At 34.0% G+C, this 21301-nt stretch overlaps 1 protein-coding gene across 1 annotated transcript in view; it reads right to left on the bottom strand.

Moving 5' to 3' along the window:
- Nucleotides 1-11588, bottom strand: part of LOC145259739 (uncharacterized) — an 87391-nt gene extending 75803 nt beyond the window's left edge. Inside the window, exon 1 of the mRNA XM_080117439.1 lies at nucleotides 10779-11588. Coding sequence (XP_079973565.1) covers nucleotides 10779-11134 — 356 coding nt within the window. The 5' untranslated portion in view covers nucleotides 11135-11588. The remainder of the gene's footprint in view (nucleotides 1-10778) is intronic.
- Between the last annotated feature and the right edge of the window lie 9713 nt (nucleotides 11589-21301).

The raw sequence follows: 21301 nt of genomic DNA, 5'->3' as shown, positions 1-21301 counted from the left end.
AATAAATAAATAAACAAACAAATAAACTAACAAATAAATAAATAAATGAACAAATAAACAAATAAATAAACAAACAAACAATAAATAAATAAACAAATAAATAAACAAATAAATAAATAAACAAATAAAGAAACAAATAAATAAATAAATAAATAAACACATAAATAAATAAATAAACAAATAAATAAACAAACAAATAAATAAACAAACAAATAAATAAAGAAATAACTAAGTAAATAAAAAATATATAAATAAACAAACAACTAAATAAATAAACAAATAAATAAACAAACAAATAAATAAACAAACAAATAAATAAGTAAATAAATAGGCTAAAATTACAATAAACTCTATTCTATTAAATTATTCTATTAATTCATAATGCTATATTAATGGGTAGAATAAAAATATCTTATTTTTCGGATTAAAACAACAAAAATAATTTGATGTTATTAAAATCAATAATGCAAGTATAATTTTAAATTCTCTTTCCCCTCCATTCGTTCTCTTTCTCTATCTCATATATATATTAGACAGTACTGTATGTGGATTACTATATATATATATATATATATATATATATATATATATATATATATATATATATATATATATATATATATATACTAGCAAAAGTACCCGTCGTTGACTGGGTTCAAAAACAGCCTACAGAAAATGAACTCTGATTTATGAAAGTATGATAGGTTATGAAAAGGAAGGGTTGTAACTTTGGTTTGAATTTGGGGGTATTAAAACCAAAGCAATATATGATGAAAGTAAAAATAAAATAGATAAACCCCATCATTTATTATACCATACCTGTTCACACTGAAACACTTATCACAATATGTTGTGGATCTATATTAAAAAAACCTTGTTAAACTTTGTGACATATTTTCATTCTATGGGGGTCAGGTGCGAACGAACACCGCATATTTTATTATACCATATTTCTTCAAACTGAAACATCATTATCAAAGTATACTTACGCAGATAGATATGAAATGTCTTTATTAAAGTTTGTGCCTATTTCCATTCTATGGAGGACAGGCGCGAACGCAGACCCCACAGTTTTATTATACCATCCCTATTTAAGTTAAAACATACTTATCAAAGTATTATTATGTACATCTATATCAAAAACACTTGTAAACGTTTTTTTTTTAATTTTTAATTTTTTATTTCCATACTTTGTGACCAGGCGCAAACGCAGACTCCACAATTTTAATGAACCACCGTTCTGCCAGATCAAACATACCTGTGTCTCGATACATCTTCTATCATTATATGTAATCAGTTTTTTTTTAAATAGTCAACCATATAGGAGCCTATTGGTGACCACACACACACACACGCACACACACACACACGCACACACACACACACATATTCAGCTTTATATTATAGATATATGATTTTCAGAATATGAGAAGTTATATATAATAAATTCCACAGCCAAACAACGTCGCAGACAACAAGAGACATGACAGTCAAACAAACCGGAAGTCGAAGACTCGAGTTTCACCCTCATTTGGACTCATCAGTGACACACATCCGAACTCGGGTTTCGAATCCTGAGTTCGGATGTGTCTGACTGATGAGCCCAAATGAAGGCGAAACTCGAGTCTTCGACTTCCGGTTTGTTCACTGTCATAGCTCTTGTGGGCTGCGACGTTGTTTGGCGGTGGAATTTATTATATATATATATATATATATATATATATATATATATGTGTGTGTGTGTGTGTGTGTGTGTGTGTGTGGGTGTGTGTGTGCGCGTGTTTCTAGGTATATATATGTGTGCGCGTGTGTGTTGGAGAAAAACCTTAGTAAAGTGCTCGATTATAAAGAAAAATCCATATAAGATCAGAAAATCAATTTTCAAATCCAAAAAACAAAAAAGGAGATAAATATCTGGTTCCTATTCTGGACTCTTTCAGGTTTATATGGAGTCCAGCATAGGAACCAGCTACTTAAATTGATAATGCAAAATAACATTTACAAATTCTGTCTGACTGTCTGTCTCTCAGTCTGTCCGTCTGTCTTTCTGTCGGTCTATTTCTCTCTCTCTGTATGTATATATATATATATATATATATATATATATATATATATATATATATAGAGAGAGAGAGAGAGAGAGAGAGAGGGGGGAGAGAGGGAAGACAACCGCTACAGTAAAACCGACAAATGTAGGGGAGTCGACCGAAGCAGAAAAACTGACAAATGTAGGGAAGATAACTGAAGAAGCAAAACCGAAGCTGCTTGCCAGGATACTATATATGCAAATGTAGGCAAATCTGCGCATATTTTATTGGTTTGAAAATATAGGTTTCCTTTTACGAATTGTCATAAAATTTTAATCATAGACTAGTATTATAATCCCCAAAAATCCTTCAAAATTTCATGTAGTTTCGTCCTATAGAACCAAATATTTCATTTTGGCTACCAGTATGGATATATCTATGTATTAATGGCCTGGCAAGACCACAGTGGCGACAGCCGATGCAGCAAAACCGACAAATGTAGGAAAGACAACCAAAGCAGCAAAACCGACAAATGTAGGGGAGACAACCGAACCAGCAAAACCAATGCTTCCTGCCAAGACACTATATATACAAATGTAGGCAAATTTGGACATATTTTATTGGTTGTAAAATAAAGTGTTTTGTTACCAATTGTAATAAAATTTTAATTATAGAATAGTATCATAATCTTCTAAAGTCTGCAAATTTTCATGTAGTACTGTCTTATAGATCCAAAGATATGAATATTTCAATATTCAATTTGGCTATGATATAGATATATGGATCCATATATAGATATACCGCCTTTTTTTGTCAATTTTATAAGTTTGAAATCTCAGTAATCAGAATTTAGCCAATGAAGGTCATCCATTTGACTGTTGCTGATACCTTCATACACGCTCATATGAAATTGCCATCACCTACGAGTCCTTAATGTGATCATCCGCCTGCACACACGTTCTTTTCTTATAATCTGTTTTCTCCTTCTTTGCTAGGACGTCACCTCGCATACGCCTCGGTCATTTGCATACAGCTGCCATACACGCATACGCGCTCTGTTACGCATTTATCAAGAAGTGTTGTTACGTCTGAATATTGCAAAAGCCAAAATGCGTCTTCTGGTATTTATCTGTCTGCTTTCATAATATCGACCGATTCCTTACGACTGTCGATTTTGGATTAAAACTGCTTATCTAATAATTTTATATTATAGAGATCTTCACGTACGAATTAACATTGCTAACGCCGCCTGCTTTTGTAGTGAATAAGAAATATTTTGAAAACATTTCTTATAAAAATGTTAGAAGGTTACATATAATTATATTGCCTTTATATATGACATGTTTGAATTTTTTGCATAATATTATTAGGAAGAAACAAACAAATGCAATTATATCAACGTTTCCATCAGCCCTGCATCGATACCATCTTCAACATTCACTGGAATTAGCAGGCTCAAATCAGCAATAGTGAGGCCATGCTGCTGAAATCACAACTACACTGATTTGGCCACATCTCCAGGATTGAAGACCACTGCTTTCCCAAAATCAACTTGCATGGCGAACCTTCCACTGCGCACCACCATAAAGAAGTACCAAAGAAACGGCACAAAGACTGTTTGAAGAAATCTCTTGGTGTCTATCACATCGACTACCGCCAGTGGTCAACCCTTGCAACGGATCGAAATGTTTGGCAGCGCACTATCCATCAAGCAGTCTTTTCCTTCGAGAACACTCGGCGACTTGTCTGAAGGACAGAAGACGCAGGAGGAAGGAGCACCAACTAGCCCTAGGTCTTGCCCCAAATCCAAACCCTAACCGGCAAGCTGTTGCGAGCGAGCCTGCTAATCCCGCATTGGATTCGTCAGCCACGAGCGTGTCTACATAAAACATGGACAAGCCCCTTCCTAGATCTTCATTCGCGAAGCCAAGATATGATATTGCAGAGAACTTCACATTCGAATTAACATTGCTACCTACCCCACCTTCGTTATGGGTAAGAAATATTTTGAAAATATTTCTTACAATGTAAATGTTAGAATGTAAATTTTTCCAGAATTCCACTGATAATTAATTAGAATGCCTTTCTTATTCCAACTAGCACCGCCTTAATTTTCGTGTGGCACGTTTGGATTTTTCTGGCTTCTTGCGTAATTTTCTGAAGTAAGGAAGAAGCAAACAAATAAAGCGGACAACAAATATTAGGACTCTACTGACGAATGCATCTTTAGTTGACCTTTGACAACTAAAGATGCATTCGTCAAATAAAAAAGTTACTAGCCGAACCCACGTGACTTTTGGAATATGACATCTTTTTTGTTTTGTATTCCTGCACGTCACCAATTGAAAACGAATAAAGAAAAGTTATAAGCTTTTATACTTTTCGTATTCTTTTTTCGTACATTTCCATTCATATATATATATATATATATATATATATATATATATATATATATATATATATATATATTTATATATATGCGCATGTATAAATATATATATATATATATAAATATATATATATATATAAATATATATATATATATAGTTTTACTCATTTAGAACTGCTTTAAAGCTTCACCGCTCATTCATTTTGCAACCAAACTTTCAACCAATTTTTACAGTTCAGAGGTCACCTTCTCAGCTATATCTTGAAATAAAAATTTTCAATTTTCGTTCATTAAAACAAAAGTTATAATAAAATTACTGGTGTTCAAAAGTCCTCAGAATTAGTAAGGACGATTTCTTCTGATTGGCTGTTGATTACCATAGCAACTTTTTCGTTGTCGACTCCTCCATAACAAGAATGTCGCTTGTATGCCATCTTACTTGGGTTACATAGAAAGAGTTAACAAAAGTGATACTCTTTGCCGTATTAGGGCTGATAATATTTCGCTTACGATGTCGCCCGTTAATTCTGTTTTCCCTCTCCTTTCTGTTATTTACTTAATTACGCCTTTGATTTGATTTCTTTATTTAGTCAATTTAAGAAGTTGGTAATCATTTTTTATGCATTGTTGACAATGCGAATGATTTTGAACACAAAAAAGAAAATATTATTTCAAATCAAAGCCTGGAAAAATCGTGGTTTGGTTGTTTAATAGTGAATTTGTCAAACACTAAATTTTATATTATTGTTCGGTATTTTGAACCTCCTTTATTTGTTTGGCATCATCTTATAAAAATTTGCTTAGGATCGTTCTATAAATATTGACCCAATATTTATTTGGACTTTATCTTTACGGTATTATACTATCTGTAATGCTTTTTTTTTACACAGTGATCACCACTTATCAAGGCCCGGAAGCCACTCAGGGATAAGGGTTATTGCAAGTGCATTACGTTAGTGTGGAGATTTGATGAAGTGTTTACTTAAGGGGGCGGTCCATTAGGAATTTGTTAACGTTGGACTTGAAGACATCCAAGTTGTAGTCCGGTGGGAAACAGGCAGACGGAACAGAGTTCCACAGGAATGCAGTTCTAAGAAAGAAGCTTTGTTCATGGAATCCGCGTTTTGATTTAGGCACAGATGTAGAGTGGGGGAAATTTTTCACAGTGGATTCAGCTAGACGGGTGTTTTTCGTGAAAGATTGGCGAGGGGGGACCAGAGATTGGAGTTCAGACGAGCACCTGCCATGGAAATAACGATAAAACAAGGATAGGCTCGCAACGTCTCTTCTGTGGGAGAGAGGTTGCAGGGTACAGAAAAAAGCATCCCCCACTAAGCCACGAAGTCTATTTTGTACTCTGTCAAGGCAGGATAGGCTGTTTTTAGCAGCTCCTGCCCAGATATGGCAACAGTATTCCATCCTTGGATGCTACAGAATTGCAGTATTTCATTTAATATCTATCTATCTATCTATCTATCTATCTATCTCTTTCTTTCTCTCTCTCTCTCTCTCTCTCTCTCTCTCTCTCTATATATATATATATATATATATATATATATATATATATATATATATATATATATATAAGAGAAAGGAAATTAAAACTGTAAGTTGAATTTTACAATCAAAATTTATTGTTCGACTGAATACTCCAAAAACCAATTGTAAAGTTCAACTTACAATTTTAATAATTTTAATAAGCTCTACTCTCTATTGCGTATTGAGCTTTTTAAAATTTTCTATATATAAATACTGTTATTTATACTAGTTTGAAGTATACCATTGCGGATATCAGGTAAACACTACATCCCTTTGATTTCATTAATATATATATATATATATATATATATATATATATATATATATATATATATATATATATATATATATATATATATATAACAATCAAGTAATAGGAGAAGCTTACTAGATAAATGTAACTGTAAACTTCTAAGATAAGTATTAATGTTTATATTTATCCCCCGCCCAAAAAAAGCTCGATTAAACAGTAGAGCTTAATAACATGAGCATAAATAAAAACTGCAAATCGGAAATTTACATGTAAAGATTTATTTTTCGACAGAATACCTCCCATAAAATATCCTTATTCCACGGAGTTCAGAGAATAAAAACCTAATCTTATAAATAGTGGAATTAAAATTGGCTGGTTTTAGAATTTTCTGAAACTAACATTTTATGAAATTAACATTTTATGAAACTAACATTTTATGAAACTAACATTTTATGAAACTAACATTTTATAAAACTAACATTTTATGAAACTAACATTTTATTAAACAAGCATTTTATAAAACTAATATTTTATGAAACTAACATTTTCTGAAACTAACATTTTATGAAACTAACATTTTATGAAACTAACATTTTATGAAACTAACATTTTATGAAACTAACATTTTATAAAACTAACATTTTATGAAACTAACATTTTATTAAACAAGCATTTTCTGAAACTAATATTTTATGAAACTAACATTTTATGAAACTAATATTTTATGAAACTAATATTTTATGAAACTAATATTTTATGAAACTAACATTTTATGAAACTAACATTTTATGAAACTAACATTTTATGAAACTAACATTTTATGAAACTAACATTTTATGAAACTAACATTTTATGAAACTAACATTTTATGAAACTAACATTTTATGAAACTAACATTTTATGAAACTAACATTTTATGAAATTAACATTTTATGAAACTAATATTTTATGAAATTAACATTTTATGAAACTAACATTTTATGAAACTAACATTTTATGAAACTAACATTTTATGAAACTAACATTTTATGAAACTAACATTTTATGAAACTAACATTTTATGAAACTAATATTTTATGAAACTAACATTTTATGAAACTAACATTTTATGAAACTAACATTTTATGAAACTAACATTTTATGAAACTAACATTTTATGAAACTAATATTTTATGAAACTAACATTTTATGAAACTAACATTTTATGAAACTAACATTTTATGAAACTAACATTTTATGAAACTAACATTTTATGAAACTAACATTTTATGAAACTAACATTTTATGAAACTAATATTTTATGAAACTAACATTTTATGAAACTAACATTTTATGAAACTAACATTTTATGAAACTAACATTTTATGAAATTAACATTTTATGAAACTAATATTTTATGAAATTAACATTTTATGAAACTAACATTTTATGAAACTAACATTTTATGAAACTAACATTTTATGAAACTAACATTTTATGAAACTAACATTTTATGATGGTGGTCATAGAATGCAAAATAATGTCTGTAAAAAATAATGTTTTTGGTAAAAGTTTTATAGTTTGGTTTCCTAGATGGACATCCACTGAGACCCCTGTGTTTATTAAAGATTGTTAAATAGGCGACAGAGCAGGTGTATAGTCTGTTTATTATACAAATATTATTGCTTACATATGTGCATACATGTTTCAGTGGAATCACAATTTAGAGAGACCTACCTCATCAGACCGGAAAAAGAGAATATTGCTCCCTTTTTCAATCTGGTGAGAAGGTCGCTCTGAATTGAGTATTTTGAAATATAATTGGAAAAAAAGAAACATATTTCCACACACACACACACACACACACACACACACACACACACACACACACACACACACACACACATATATATATATATACATGCATACATATATATATATACATGGATACATACACATATATACATACACATACACACACATACATAGACATATATATATATACATGGATATATATATATATACATGGATAGATACACACACACATATATATATATATATACATGCATACATATATATATACATGGATACATACACATATATACATACACATACACACACATACACAGACATATATATATACATGGATATATATATATATACATGGATAGATACACATATATACATACACATACACACACATACACAGACATATATATATACATGGATATATATATATATACATGGATAGATACATACACATACACACACATATATATATATATACATGCATACATATATATATACATGGATAGATACACATATATACATACACATACACATACACACACATACACAGACATATATATATACATGGATATATATATATACATGGATAGATACACATATATACATACACATACACACACATATATGTTTGCATTATAGTTGGTTAGAACTTATATATAGCTTTCGTAATAGTATCCTGCAATTACACTGAACACTTTAGCGGAATTATCCTTAACAGTTGAATATTTAACTTGCATATACATGCATAGATTTTATGTGCAGGAATCTATCTATATCTCTATTAAAGTGAACGTGTCCGTGTGTCTGTGTGGCTGTGTACACTTCCCTACGTAACAACTCTGTCAATTTTTTGTCTACAGACTCGAAATTTGATATACAGGATACTGAGATTTGGGAAAATCTATGTGATCGGTTTTCGGCCAGAAATTTGGCGATTAAGAGGTCAAAGTTCAACGATTTGACCTTCGAGAACTATACCAAACTCCTCCGACAATTTGGGGTCTAAACATTTGAAATTTTAGATATAAGTTCCTTGGACATGGATCTAAATTAATAACTTGATTTGAGCACAAAACAATAAATGTTAAGGGGTCATAATAGGGGTCAAAGTTAAAAAAAATTGACCTCTGCGGTCTCTACTAAATTACTCAGACAATTTCTGGTCTAAACATTTGAAATTTTACATAAAGGGTATTCAGAGATAGGGTAAGCTTTTTAATCGGTTTACGTCGAAAATTTTTAGTTACCAATATATAAATGTATGTATGTATGTATGTATGTATGTATGTATGTTTTCATGTCTGCCTAAAACTTTTGACAGGGGCGATGGATTTTTACAAGATCAGTATAGTTTTTAAGTTCGACCTTTTAGACGACAAATATCGATAAATTGGCTAAAAACATTAATATCTTCACCCTAAACTGGACACTTTTCTACAGAGGGGAGGGTCACTTTTTTCGCCGATATTTTTTTAAAGTTATCCTCTCCTTTCGATTGTCTAGCCTTAATTTAAACATAAATCACTTTCGGTTTGGCGGTGGTCGTAACAGCAAAGATGTCAGGTTTTTCCCCGTTCTTTTCCTCCTTCGAGTGACGGATTCGAGCCTGCCTTCCTACTTCCATTTTTTTGGGGTTGTTTTTTGCCCAACGGACACATCCAAACACTCGGGCAACGCCGGGCTGAAATGCTAGTCTATATATCTATCAAAGTGAAAGTGTCTGTGTGTGTGTATGTGTGTGTGTGTGTGTGTGTGTGTGTGTGTGATAGTCTGTGTACATTTCCCTAGGCAATAACTATGTCAATTTTTAGTCTACAGACTCGAAGTTTGATATACAGGGTACTGAGATTTGGGAAAATCGATGTGATCGGTTTTTGGCCAGAAATTTGGCGATTAAGGGATCAAAGTTCAACGATTTGATCTTTAAGAACTCTACCAAATTCCTCCGACAATTTGGGGTCTAAATACTTGAAATTTTAGATATAGGTTCGTTGGACATGGATCTAACTTAATAACTTGATTTGAACCCAAAACAATAAATGTTAAGGGTTCATAATAGGGGTCAAAGTTAAAAAAAATTGACCGCTTTTTTTTTTTTTTTTGCTCAACATACACCTCCAAATACCCGGGCAACGCCGGGCACCCATGCTAGTACCTCTATAAAAGTGAAAGTGTGTGTGTGTGTGTGTGTGTGTGTGTGTGCGCGTGTGTCAGTGTACATTTCCTTCGCAATAACTGTCAATTTTTAGTCTACAGACTCTAAATTTGATATACAGCGTGGTGAGATTTGGGAACATCTTTGTAATTGGGTTTTGGCCAGATATTTGGCTGTTAAGGGGTCAAAGTTCAACGATTTGACCTTTGAGAACTGTACCAAACTCCTCTGACAATTTGGGTCTAAACAACTGAACTTTTAGATATAGATTCCTTGGACATGGATTTAACTTACTAACTTGATTTGAGTCCAAAAAAAAAAAAAAAAAAAAAAATTGACCTTTTTTTTTTTTTTTTTTTTTAGCTCAACATACACCATTCAAACACTCGGGCAACGCCGAGCTGAAATGCTAGTATTATATAAAAACATAATATAAAAAAATAATATATATAAAAATATATGAAAAAATATATATGAAAAAATCTATGAAAAATATAAACAAATAATATATATATATATATATATATATATATATATATATATATATATATATATATATATATATATATATATATATATATATATATATATATATATATAGCCAATCAGAAATAAATAAAGAGTTACCTTTTGTTTTCACTGACCAGCATGGCTAATATGGTTGTCGTAAAGCCTTTAGTAAGGGATCCGATACAAAATACGGTCTTATTCGTGACCGGCTGCCTAGTTTTCAAATCCCGGACACCGTAGCCTGCAGCGTAAACATCATGGTCAGCATTGACGAGGGACACGGTGAGACCGGGTAGATTTCGGCATTTCCGGAGATTGTCTATGAAACGATCGAACAAGTTGCGCTTTTCGGGTGTGAACATCGGCTGCCGGCGGGTAGAAGCCGTAGTCGAGTTTGGTTGCTGCGAGGAACAGCCTAGAGCGGTGAGTAGCCACCACGAGGGAAGCAGGAGATGGGTGAGATGTCGTCTCATGCCGCATCACCTGTCCAGTTTTCCTACGTGATGTTCCGGTTGTGTCGGTCTCTTCCAAGTATCGCCGTTTTTTTTTTTTTTTTTTTTTTTTGTCTTTGTGCGGAGTCGTTACTTGGTTGCTTGTCCGACTTTGCGGACTGCCGGCTCTCCGCGTGCGTTAGCTTACCGGTTGGATCAATGATACCCAACTTGGTTTTGTATCGGAAGAGAGAAGTGATATAGGACCGCGTTACTCAACAGCTGATCTTGCCAGACTGAATTTAGGAAGTTTTCTTAATTTCTCGAGTTGATCGCCGGAGACAACAATCGTCGTCCTCTTGGTCGCGACTTTGTCCGCGACTAATAGTACCTGTTTTCCCGTTGCAAAATGACTTTTTTTTCTTTAGCTCTTTCTCTCTTTTTTTCTTAAACGCGTTCACTCTCACCTAGCGCTCTCATGCGCATAATCAAAAGCACACACGGCACATACACACACACACACACACACACACACACACACACACACACACACACACACAGGTGAGCACACGCACGCGCATTTTTTCTTTTTCTTTTCTTTCTCCCTTTCTCATAGACATACACACGGACACGCGCGAACATTCACAAACACACACGGACACAATTTTCCCTCCTCCCTTTCTCACACACACACATATATATATTGACACTCACACGCACTCATCTAGACAGTGCATGTTTTTCTTTTGCATAAACACGCATACAAACAGACCCCCCCCCTCTCTCTCTCTTTATCTATCTCGATGCAACTCGTATTCACACGCACATGCAAGCACACACACTTGCGCTCTGGCACACTTAATTGACTGCATTTTCTTTCTTTCCTTTATTTGTCTTTATTTCTATCATACTCTTGATTGTTCATTTTTTTCACCTTTGTCTTTTTTCATTTTGTCTTTCTCACACACACTTTCTCTCTCTTTCTCTCTCCCCTCTCATCCTCTCTCTCTCTGTCTCTTTTTTGTTTCTTTCTATTTTTTTTTTACTCGTTTTCGATTTTCTCTATCCGGTTTATTCTTTTACGTTCGTAATATTGAATGCATTCACGTATTTTTTTATCACTCATTTTGACACCCTTTTTTTCTTCCTTTTCTTTCTTCCTTCCTTTCTTTCTTTCGACCGGTTTAGCCATCGCCCCTCTCTTGTCTCTCTAACTTACACCACTCGTACATACTTTCCCAATCTCTGCTATTATATAAAAGTCACTTTGTGTGTCTGTGTGTCTGTGTGTGTTTCTTCCTTATAGGTTCCGAAACGTCTGAGCCTATCTTTTCACACGAAGCAAAATTATACGGGATATAACGATACAATTGTCGTCATAAAAAAGACGACATGATTCCATTTCCGTTTGATGAGAACCGGTTTTCTTTTTTTGTTGCAGACCATCTACTAGTTGGCCAATTGTGTACAAATCCCAAGAGCGATAGGAGCCTTCTATCCTGTCTGAAAGTGACACAATGTTCAACGAGACAGACCGGAGATGCGCCGTAGTACAAATCATGCTCTCTACCGATCGAAGTATTTGACAAGAGGACCATTACTACCACCCTCAAAATGCAAATCCGGGCAGATTATCGCTTTAGGGCGCAGTTCAACGAAGTTTCCGTGCACGATTATGGTCTTTGGTGTGGTTTCATCATGCGACCTTGCATCTTCATCACTAGGACTATGACGACAGAATTTTCTCATTGTTTTGACTCTCAAGTATATATCCGACAGTCAAACACAAGTAATAACCCGAGAACCACATTACTCTATATAAAAGCATATAATATATCAACGGATACACACTCGAGAGTCAAAACAATGGAAAGAATATGCTGTTGTCCTAACCCTAGTCATTACCAAAGTGTACCTAGATGTACTGAAGGGTGTAGTGATCCCGTAGTGCAATCAGGTGGCAATGGTAGACCATGGATGGGTATGACAGCAGGACTTGGTGCCGGTTCACAAGTCTATACATTTCTAAATCAGCAGTTTTTTATCCCCTTTTCTCGCTCTCTTTCTCGTTTATTCCCCCCTTCTGTCTATCGCTCTCTCTTTCTCCGCCTCTTTCTCCTTCACTCGTTTTTCTTTACTACCCATCTGGGCTGGTGCACCAATTACTAGTCTCACCCTCTTAGACAGGGTCAACATAGCAAGCCTCTAACTTGATAGATCCACACAGTCTAACAAGTTGCAGCCTCTGTCCCATCACCGCAATGTTGCATAACTATTCTTGTTTTACAAACACTTCAATCGAATGTTTTCTAACGCACTTGCTATACTTTTTTTTTTACAAGGTAGTCACCACTTATCAAGGCCCGGAAGCCACTCGGGGATAAGGGTTATTGCATGTGCAGTAATCAATGGGATAGTATGGTAGTAATCGTTAGTAATGGAGATTTGATAAAGTGTCTTACTTAAGGGGGCGGTTCATCAGGAATTTGTTTATGTTGGACTTGAAGACATTCAGGTTGTAGTCAGGTGGAAAACAGGCAAACGGAAAAGAGTTCCACAGGCGTGCACTTCTAAGAAAGAAGCTTTGTTCATGGAATTTACGCTTGCCTTGAATCTACTTGTGCCTCCCAAATGTAAATACCAGCAATCTGCCTTTTCTACAAGTATTTTAGTGGTGAATGCTCTGACGAACTGTAATCACTTGTGCCCCCACGACGTGAGCACCCTCGACAAACCCGACAGGCTGCTAAATCCCCCCCACACTGTAGAGATCCCTAGATGTAAAAGATCTTTTTAATCCAATAGTTTCTTCCCCAGGACCGCTAGACTCTGGAATTCCATTCCAGGTCCCTGCTTCCCCAACAGTACTGACGTGCAGAAGTTCAAGTGTAACGTGAACCGACATCTTGTTGCCCCTGATAGTAGCCCCCTACACCAAAGTGGCAATTTGCCTTGTTTGGAGTGAAAATGTAATTAAAAAAAATCTAGCGGATAATCAGCAAAATCCCTCCCCTTCACTACAGCATCATTAGGAACACTGACTTCTACTAAGGTTGCTTCTTTCTCCTTCTTGTCTTATATCACTATGTCAGATTTAATAGTTTTCTAAGTATGTAGTTGTAGGAATGGCGTAGTCGATTGCGTAGATGGCTATGAATTATTTCCAACGATTCTTTCTGGTCTATGTTTCCAGGACTTACTGCTGCATTCAATATTCGACTTCTTACAGATGGTCCAGTAGAGATATTTACATACTCCATAGTGTTGCATTGTACAGTAACCGCCCCCCCCCAGCAGAATCTTACAGCTGGATATCAGGTGTCTCACATTCTCTACTTTTGCGTGGCAGAACGTGCACTTGTCGTTATTGCTGAGACCACTCATCTTCTTAAGACCAGTGATCTTGAGCAACTATATTAATCCTCTTATGATCGCAGTGAAGCGATCTTTTTTTTGTTTCACCTACTCTATCTATATAGTCTTGGTGAATTCATACAGAAAATACTTGGCCCTGTCGGTGGGGCATTAGAATACACCGACTGCCTCCCTGCAGAGGGTAAAAGTCCCTCAATGGGGTTCCTGGATATGACCTTAAACTATATCCAGTGGTGAGGCCCCAGCTTGCGAGCTTTGGGGAGTGTGGAGCCACCCTTTAATTGCCATTGCTCCCAGGTCCACTCTGACCCGGAGTGGTAGTACCTGTTAGGGTTCCAACTATGGGTTAAATACAAACCGACGTGAAAACAACAAATATATTCTATTAAAAAATCTTTGGATTCGGCATTAAATAACCCGAAAAGAGTTGATATGCCGTAAAACAAAAACAACCAACCAACCAACCAACCAACCAACCAACAGGAAATACTTGGCAAGTCGTTCGTTGGTCTATTCTTCTGATTTTTTTTTTGTCATGGAAGGTCGTGGTTTATTTTTGGCGACTCTTTTGTAGCAGACTTATTTTGTATTTGTCTTTTTTGCTCGGAACATGACGTCATGCGCTCATGTTTGACTGTTAAACGCCGATCAGCCAATCAATGCAGATTATTTTGGGGGAAATATTGGAAGAAAAAAAAAATTAAGTAAACAACACACCCTCAAGCAGCCATTCCTAACAACTTTATACAATTTGGATCAACAGTTGCAGACGCCAGACGATGTCGCTTTATGTTAGTAAACAAAACGATTAATTGCCTTTGCCTCCATCTTAAACCATATATCGGAAAAGCTACCCGGTTGGTAAAGTTTTTCTGTATTAGCTGTCTCTTCTCGCCCCACTTTGACATCCTTTGATGCGACTGTAGAAACTTTTATCTAATCATAAGAGAATATCTTGGCTGTCTTAATTTAATTTAATTTAATTTAAAAAACAACCGGTTGCTCAGCCTCACCTAACAGTAAAAATTATTCATGAAAAGGAAAAACAACAAATAAAGGTTCATACTAGTTCTAAAAATAAAGAAAAAAATAATACATGAAAAAAAAAAATAGAAGTCCGTTTGTTGTTTTTATGGTAGTGTTTTAAATGTCGGAACGGTGCGTTGGTCACGTGGAATCTTAACGTGAATTTCGCGTGACTAACCCACCGTTCCGACATTTAAGAAACTATCGTAAAAACAATAACGGACTTCTATTTGCCGATTCTCTACTCCAACAACTACATGGTAAAAAAAAAAAAAAAAAAAAAAATAGAAGGAAAGTCATACTGATGATGAAGTATATCTTCGAAATATATTTCTGAATTTCAATATAAATTTCAAACAAAATGAATGTCTTTTTGTTTTGCCATAATGCGTTGTTTTCAAAAGTATATAATACGTATCTTATTTTATACAAGTTGTTTATTTTTTCACTCATGTTTTAAGCAACGACAATATTACGTACTTAATTGTCATGTCGAAAAGAGTAATTTATATAATTTAAACAATACAATTTATGGCGAAAGCCGGTGGTTGACTTCATGTTTCGAGCAAAGCCGAGCGGCCAGTTAGTTATGTCCGGTTCTAATTCTGCACAAGTCCCATGATTTAATGCATGTGCACATATAAGACAATAGACCTGGTGTGATACTATCGACGCCGCACCCAAAGTGTTAGGAATTAAAATAAAAATAGGAATAAATAAAAAAAAAATATATATATAAAAAGAGGAAATTTGTTTATCAGCAGAACAAAGTTATTGGAAGTTGCTCACCAAGGCACAGAGAGGGAACTAAAGAACTTTAACTCGATTTTTTTTGTTTATTGTGCAACATTTATTTCTTCATTCTTCCGCCACGCGTAACTTCTCGTTATTGCTGTAACGTCTCTCACGTGCTCATCTTCTTTAACGTGATCTCGAAAGTGCTCTCAAATCTTATCCACCTCGTGATCGTCTTCTCGAACGTGCTCTCTTCTTTTTATAGTCTTCTATCTTCTTACCGTGATTTCGTCTTTGCGTTCAGGGCTCGGTATTTGCATATAGCCGTCCGCACTTTCTTAGATGATTGTTTATCAAGGCGTGGCAGTAACAGGAACTAAATAACCAAACAACGGAGATCAAGATAGAGTTCGCTTGCGGACAGTTTTCGGAGTAGCAATGAGTTTTACAACAGTTTACAACAATTAGGGACAATTTACGAACAGTATTGAGTTTGCAACAGTTGAGGACAGTTTTCAGTTTTTGACAGTTGCGAAGTTGAGCCAATGGAAAGCGTATATGTGTATGCGTTTATGTGTATATGAGTTTATGTGTATATGTGTGTATGTGTGTGTGTATATGTGTGTATGTGTGTATGTGCATATGTATGCATGTGTATATGTGTGTATGTGTATATGTGGGTACGTGTATATGTGTGTATGTGTGTATGTGTACATTTGTGTTTTGTATATGTGCATATGTGTGTATGTGTACATGTGTTTATGTGTGTATGGGTATATGTATGTATGCATATATGTGTTTATGTGTGTATGTGTACATGTGTTTATGTGTGCATGGGTATATGTATGCATACATGTGTTTATGTGTATATGTGTGCATGTGTTTATGTGTGTATGTGTACATGGGTATATGTGTGTATGTGTATATGTGTATATGTGTGTATACGTGTGTATATGTGTATGTGTATATGTGTACATGGGTATATCTGTGTATGTGTATATGTGTTTGCGTGTCTCCAAACTCCATGCAGCTCCAATACGTGAAAGCAGCCATACTTTCCCTCGACGTATTTCTTTTATTTGATTTCTATTTCTGTCCAATTCTAACAAATCTACTGCTTTCTTTCTTTTTCTTTTTTCCGTCTTTCTTATTCATTGGCCTTTTTTATTTACTCTTTTTTATCACGCTCTCCCCCCTCCCTATTTTCTTTTTCTTCCTCTTTTTTTGTCTCTTTTTATATTTCTTTTTTCATTGTATCTTACTGCATTTATATGTAACTCTAGTAGGTCCTTTTTTCATTTTGATGGTAATATAAGCTATATTCAATATAACTTGCATTGTTTGAAAGTTTGATATGCAATATGTTTAGATTGTGTTTGCACGCATTTTTTTATTTTGACGCAGATATAAATTTTATTGCTTTAGAGCTTGGTTTGATATCGTTTCAAATTGTATATGCATGTACTTTTTGGCGGCAGTATAACATGAATCGTAAATTTTAATTGTAATTAATGGGACTAAGTTTTCTCTCATATTTTTTACCCTTTGTAAAATGTTTATGACCACCACATTATTTCCTTATCATTGTTTCTAAGTTATCATTAATATTTAAACTAAACATTCCTTTCTTTCAAAACATCCTCGTGTTACTGGTTGGTATGAATTTTTTATTTCACTTTATATGTCACTGTTCTGTCTGGGGTCAAATGAAAAGGTACACTAAAGACCTAGAACATTTAAGACCTAGAACACTTAAGAGCTAGGACACTTATGACCAGGACAATAATGACCAGGCACTTATGACCGAACACTAATAACGAATACACTAATGACCTGTCATGGTAGGAACTACTCAAGACGCAATCCTCTATCAATATAAGAGCCAAATACGTCCTAAAATGGAGTACTAATGCCACATCTGGGGTGGAGGAGCTGCTCAGAGCACTCTTGACAAAGTTCAAAACCGGCTTCGAAATCTAGTAGGTGATGTCCATTTCTCCCCCGCCCCTGCAACCTCTTTATCACAGAAAAAACAACCAGGAGTTTTAGGTTATATTTTCAGACTGCTTTAATTCCAAATGATTTCCCGTTGGAGATTGGACGCGTATTAAATCCTGCTCCCCTGACTTACAGGGACCTGAGGCCCTTTCTTCAACGCTCAAATTCTCTCTTCCCCGTCTCACGTCTTTCTAGCTCTCCTGTGACCACCGACTAATTCTGTATATATATATCCAAACTAATCCTTTGTGATTACGTCAGTCGATTACACAAAAACCTAAACGGGTGACTAATCAGTCAAGTTTTCTCTGGTCCAATTTTATTGTTTTTTATGTTTAGGTTTGAAAAACTATTGTTTATGATCACCATATTATTCTCTTATTACTGTTTCTAAGTTAACATCAATATTTAAACTAAACATTCCTTTCTTTCAAAACATTCTCTCTGCATACCCTTTTCTACATTTTAATAATAATAATAATAATAATAATAATAATAATAATAATAATAATAATAATAATAATAATAATAATAGTCGATTTTCCTAAGTCGACAAATTGCAAGGTAACCTGATGTCGCCCCGGCATAATCTAACACTAGGAAGTACTTTCCAGCTGACTACAAATCCAATGTAAACAAGTTCTTTTGGAGCGTGTGTCGTTTTAAATAATCAATTTTACCAGTTTCCATCATTAAAGATCATTACGCTATTGTCTCACCGACCACCTGACACTCATCTACACTTATCCTCGAGTGGTCTCCAGGTTTTGATAAATGATGACTTCCTTGTAAAAATATCAGTCACAAAAGCACCGATTCCAGACTCATTTGTCTTTTCTAAACAGGCGCCACTCCAACAAGTCAAGAGTGTGGTTTTTGCGCTAGTACTTTTAGCGTAGCAGCAGGTACTTGTAAAAAACTGTTGTTTTTTTTTTTACTAGGGAAACTAATGTATGGAGGATTGAGCACGGCATTGTTTTCACAGAAACCACCTAATCTTAAACTCATCACTAAGAAGCCACCAATGTAATCGGTCACTTAAAGACATAATATAGCTGAAAAAAAAAAGGAATGTATGCATCGTATTTTTTCGATGCCAGTCGCTGGCGAGTAAGGAATATTTAAGTGTCTGATGAAACATATCTGCAGATGCGTATCTAAAATGCTTTAAAAAAGTACTATATGTACATGTATTTATATTTAGTTTCATTTTTTCTAAGATATCATCATTAAAAAGCCACTAATGCCATCGGTCACTTCAAGCCATAAAATACTGAAAAAAAGGAATATATGCATTATTATTTTTTTTCGAAGGCAGTCGCCAGCGGGTAAGGAATATATAAGGGTTTGATGAAACATATCTGCAAATGTGTATTTAAAATTCTTGCAAAAATACTAATAAAAAGTACTATATTTATTTGTATGTAGTTTTATTTTATCAAGGTATCATCGCTTAGCAAGGCCTGGGGCCACTCAAGGATAAGGGTTAATGGATGTCAGGTGAAACAACACCATGATGATCAGTAATGGTGGAAAATTAGATAATTGGTAATTTATTTTAGAGGGCAGTTCATCGAGGAGTGGTTTATGTTGGACTTGAAAAAACTATAATGTTATAGTCACCGAGGAAGCAGCATTAGGGTATGGTGTTCCACAAGCAGGTAATTATAGAAAATAAGCTTAACTCTTGGAATTTTCGTTTAGTTTTAGATTCCGATAGAAAATGAGGAAAATTGTTGACAGTGGTTGTAGATAGATAAGTGTTTATTATGAATGTTTTACAGACGGTGGAGGAGAAAACATATGTAACACAATCGTTACGCTCGAACCGTGTTCGTTACTGTTCAGACAAACCTCCACTCTGCCGAACCCCATACTACCCGACACCATCGAAAAGGAACCAACAAACAAAAACAAATAAATCCGAGTTGGTATCGTTTCCTTTTTCTTTTACTTGCATTTATTAGCGTTACTCTTCCGTCTCGATTTTACTGAAACAGTATCTCTTAGTTATCATTTGAAATCAATTATGTGCTTGGTTTCAAATGATTTCAAATAATAACTAAGTAATCTAACTAGATGATTTATGTAAACGGAATGTTCTACCAATGCAAACACGTCTATGCTATTATGTATCTGTTTGCATGTAAACGGCCTGGAAAACCTATCTCTATAACGAAGCATAGAGACTTACAAAATATATCATATATTCTGGTATTGAGAGAGAGGTGAAAATAAAAATAATTGAAATTTGAGGTTATTTCAACAAAAATTGCCCAAATTATTGGCCTGAGAAATGACGTCACATTTTTTGGAACACACACACACACACACACACACACACACACACATATACACACACATATATATATACACACAAACACACACACACATATATATACACACACACACATATATATAAATATATATATAAATATAAGTATAATGAATCAATGTTTATGTAAACGGGATGTTCTAATAATGCAGATGCATCTATGCATGTATAGGGTCTGGAAAACTTATCTCTATAGCGAAGCATATAAACTGACAAATTATCTATATATCTAATATTGAGGAAGAGGTACTCAACCTAAATAAAAGAATGGCAACCATCGAAATTAAGTTTAGACACATAAACAATAAAATATACACAAAATACAATCTTTATTTAAATCTTATGAATAAGACTGTATATTTGCTCACTGACTGTTATTCGATCATGCAGATGCGTATTATATTGAAATAAATAAGCAAACAAATAAACAAATGAATTAATAAAAAGAGAAATAAACGAAATAATAAAAAAGCGAGGAATAAAATGAATAAATAACTATATAGAGCTTATCCATTAACTAGATAGATAAGGAATGCGCCACTCAAATAGAAAATAAAGATTTAGGGTATTACTATTATTGATTTTATTAATATTACTCTTTTTAAAACATTATATGAAAATAACTAATTTATAAGTAATTAGTTGTTATCTCCCATTGAACAATAAAAGTTTTCTTTATTTTTCTATTTGAGTATAATTTTTCAAAAATGGCAGTTATTACCCTTTATAATTGAATTATT

The sequence above is a fragment of the Euprymna scolopes genome, chromosome 35 (genome assembly GCF_053919585.1).
Source record: "Euprymna scolopes isolate OS-2025 chromosome 35, ASM5391958v1, whole genome shotgun sequence".
Lineage (NCBI taxonomy): Eukaryota > Metazoa > Mollusca > Cephalopoda > Sepiida > Sepiolidae > Euprymna > Euprymna scolopes.
The sequence above is the reverse complement of the archived record's forward strand: the minus strand, read 5'-3'. Positions and strand labels throughout refer to the sequence as shown.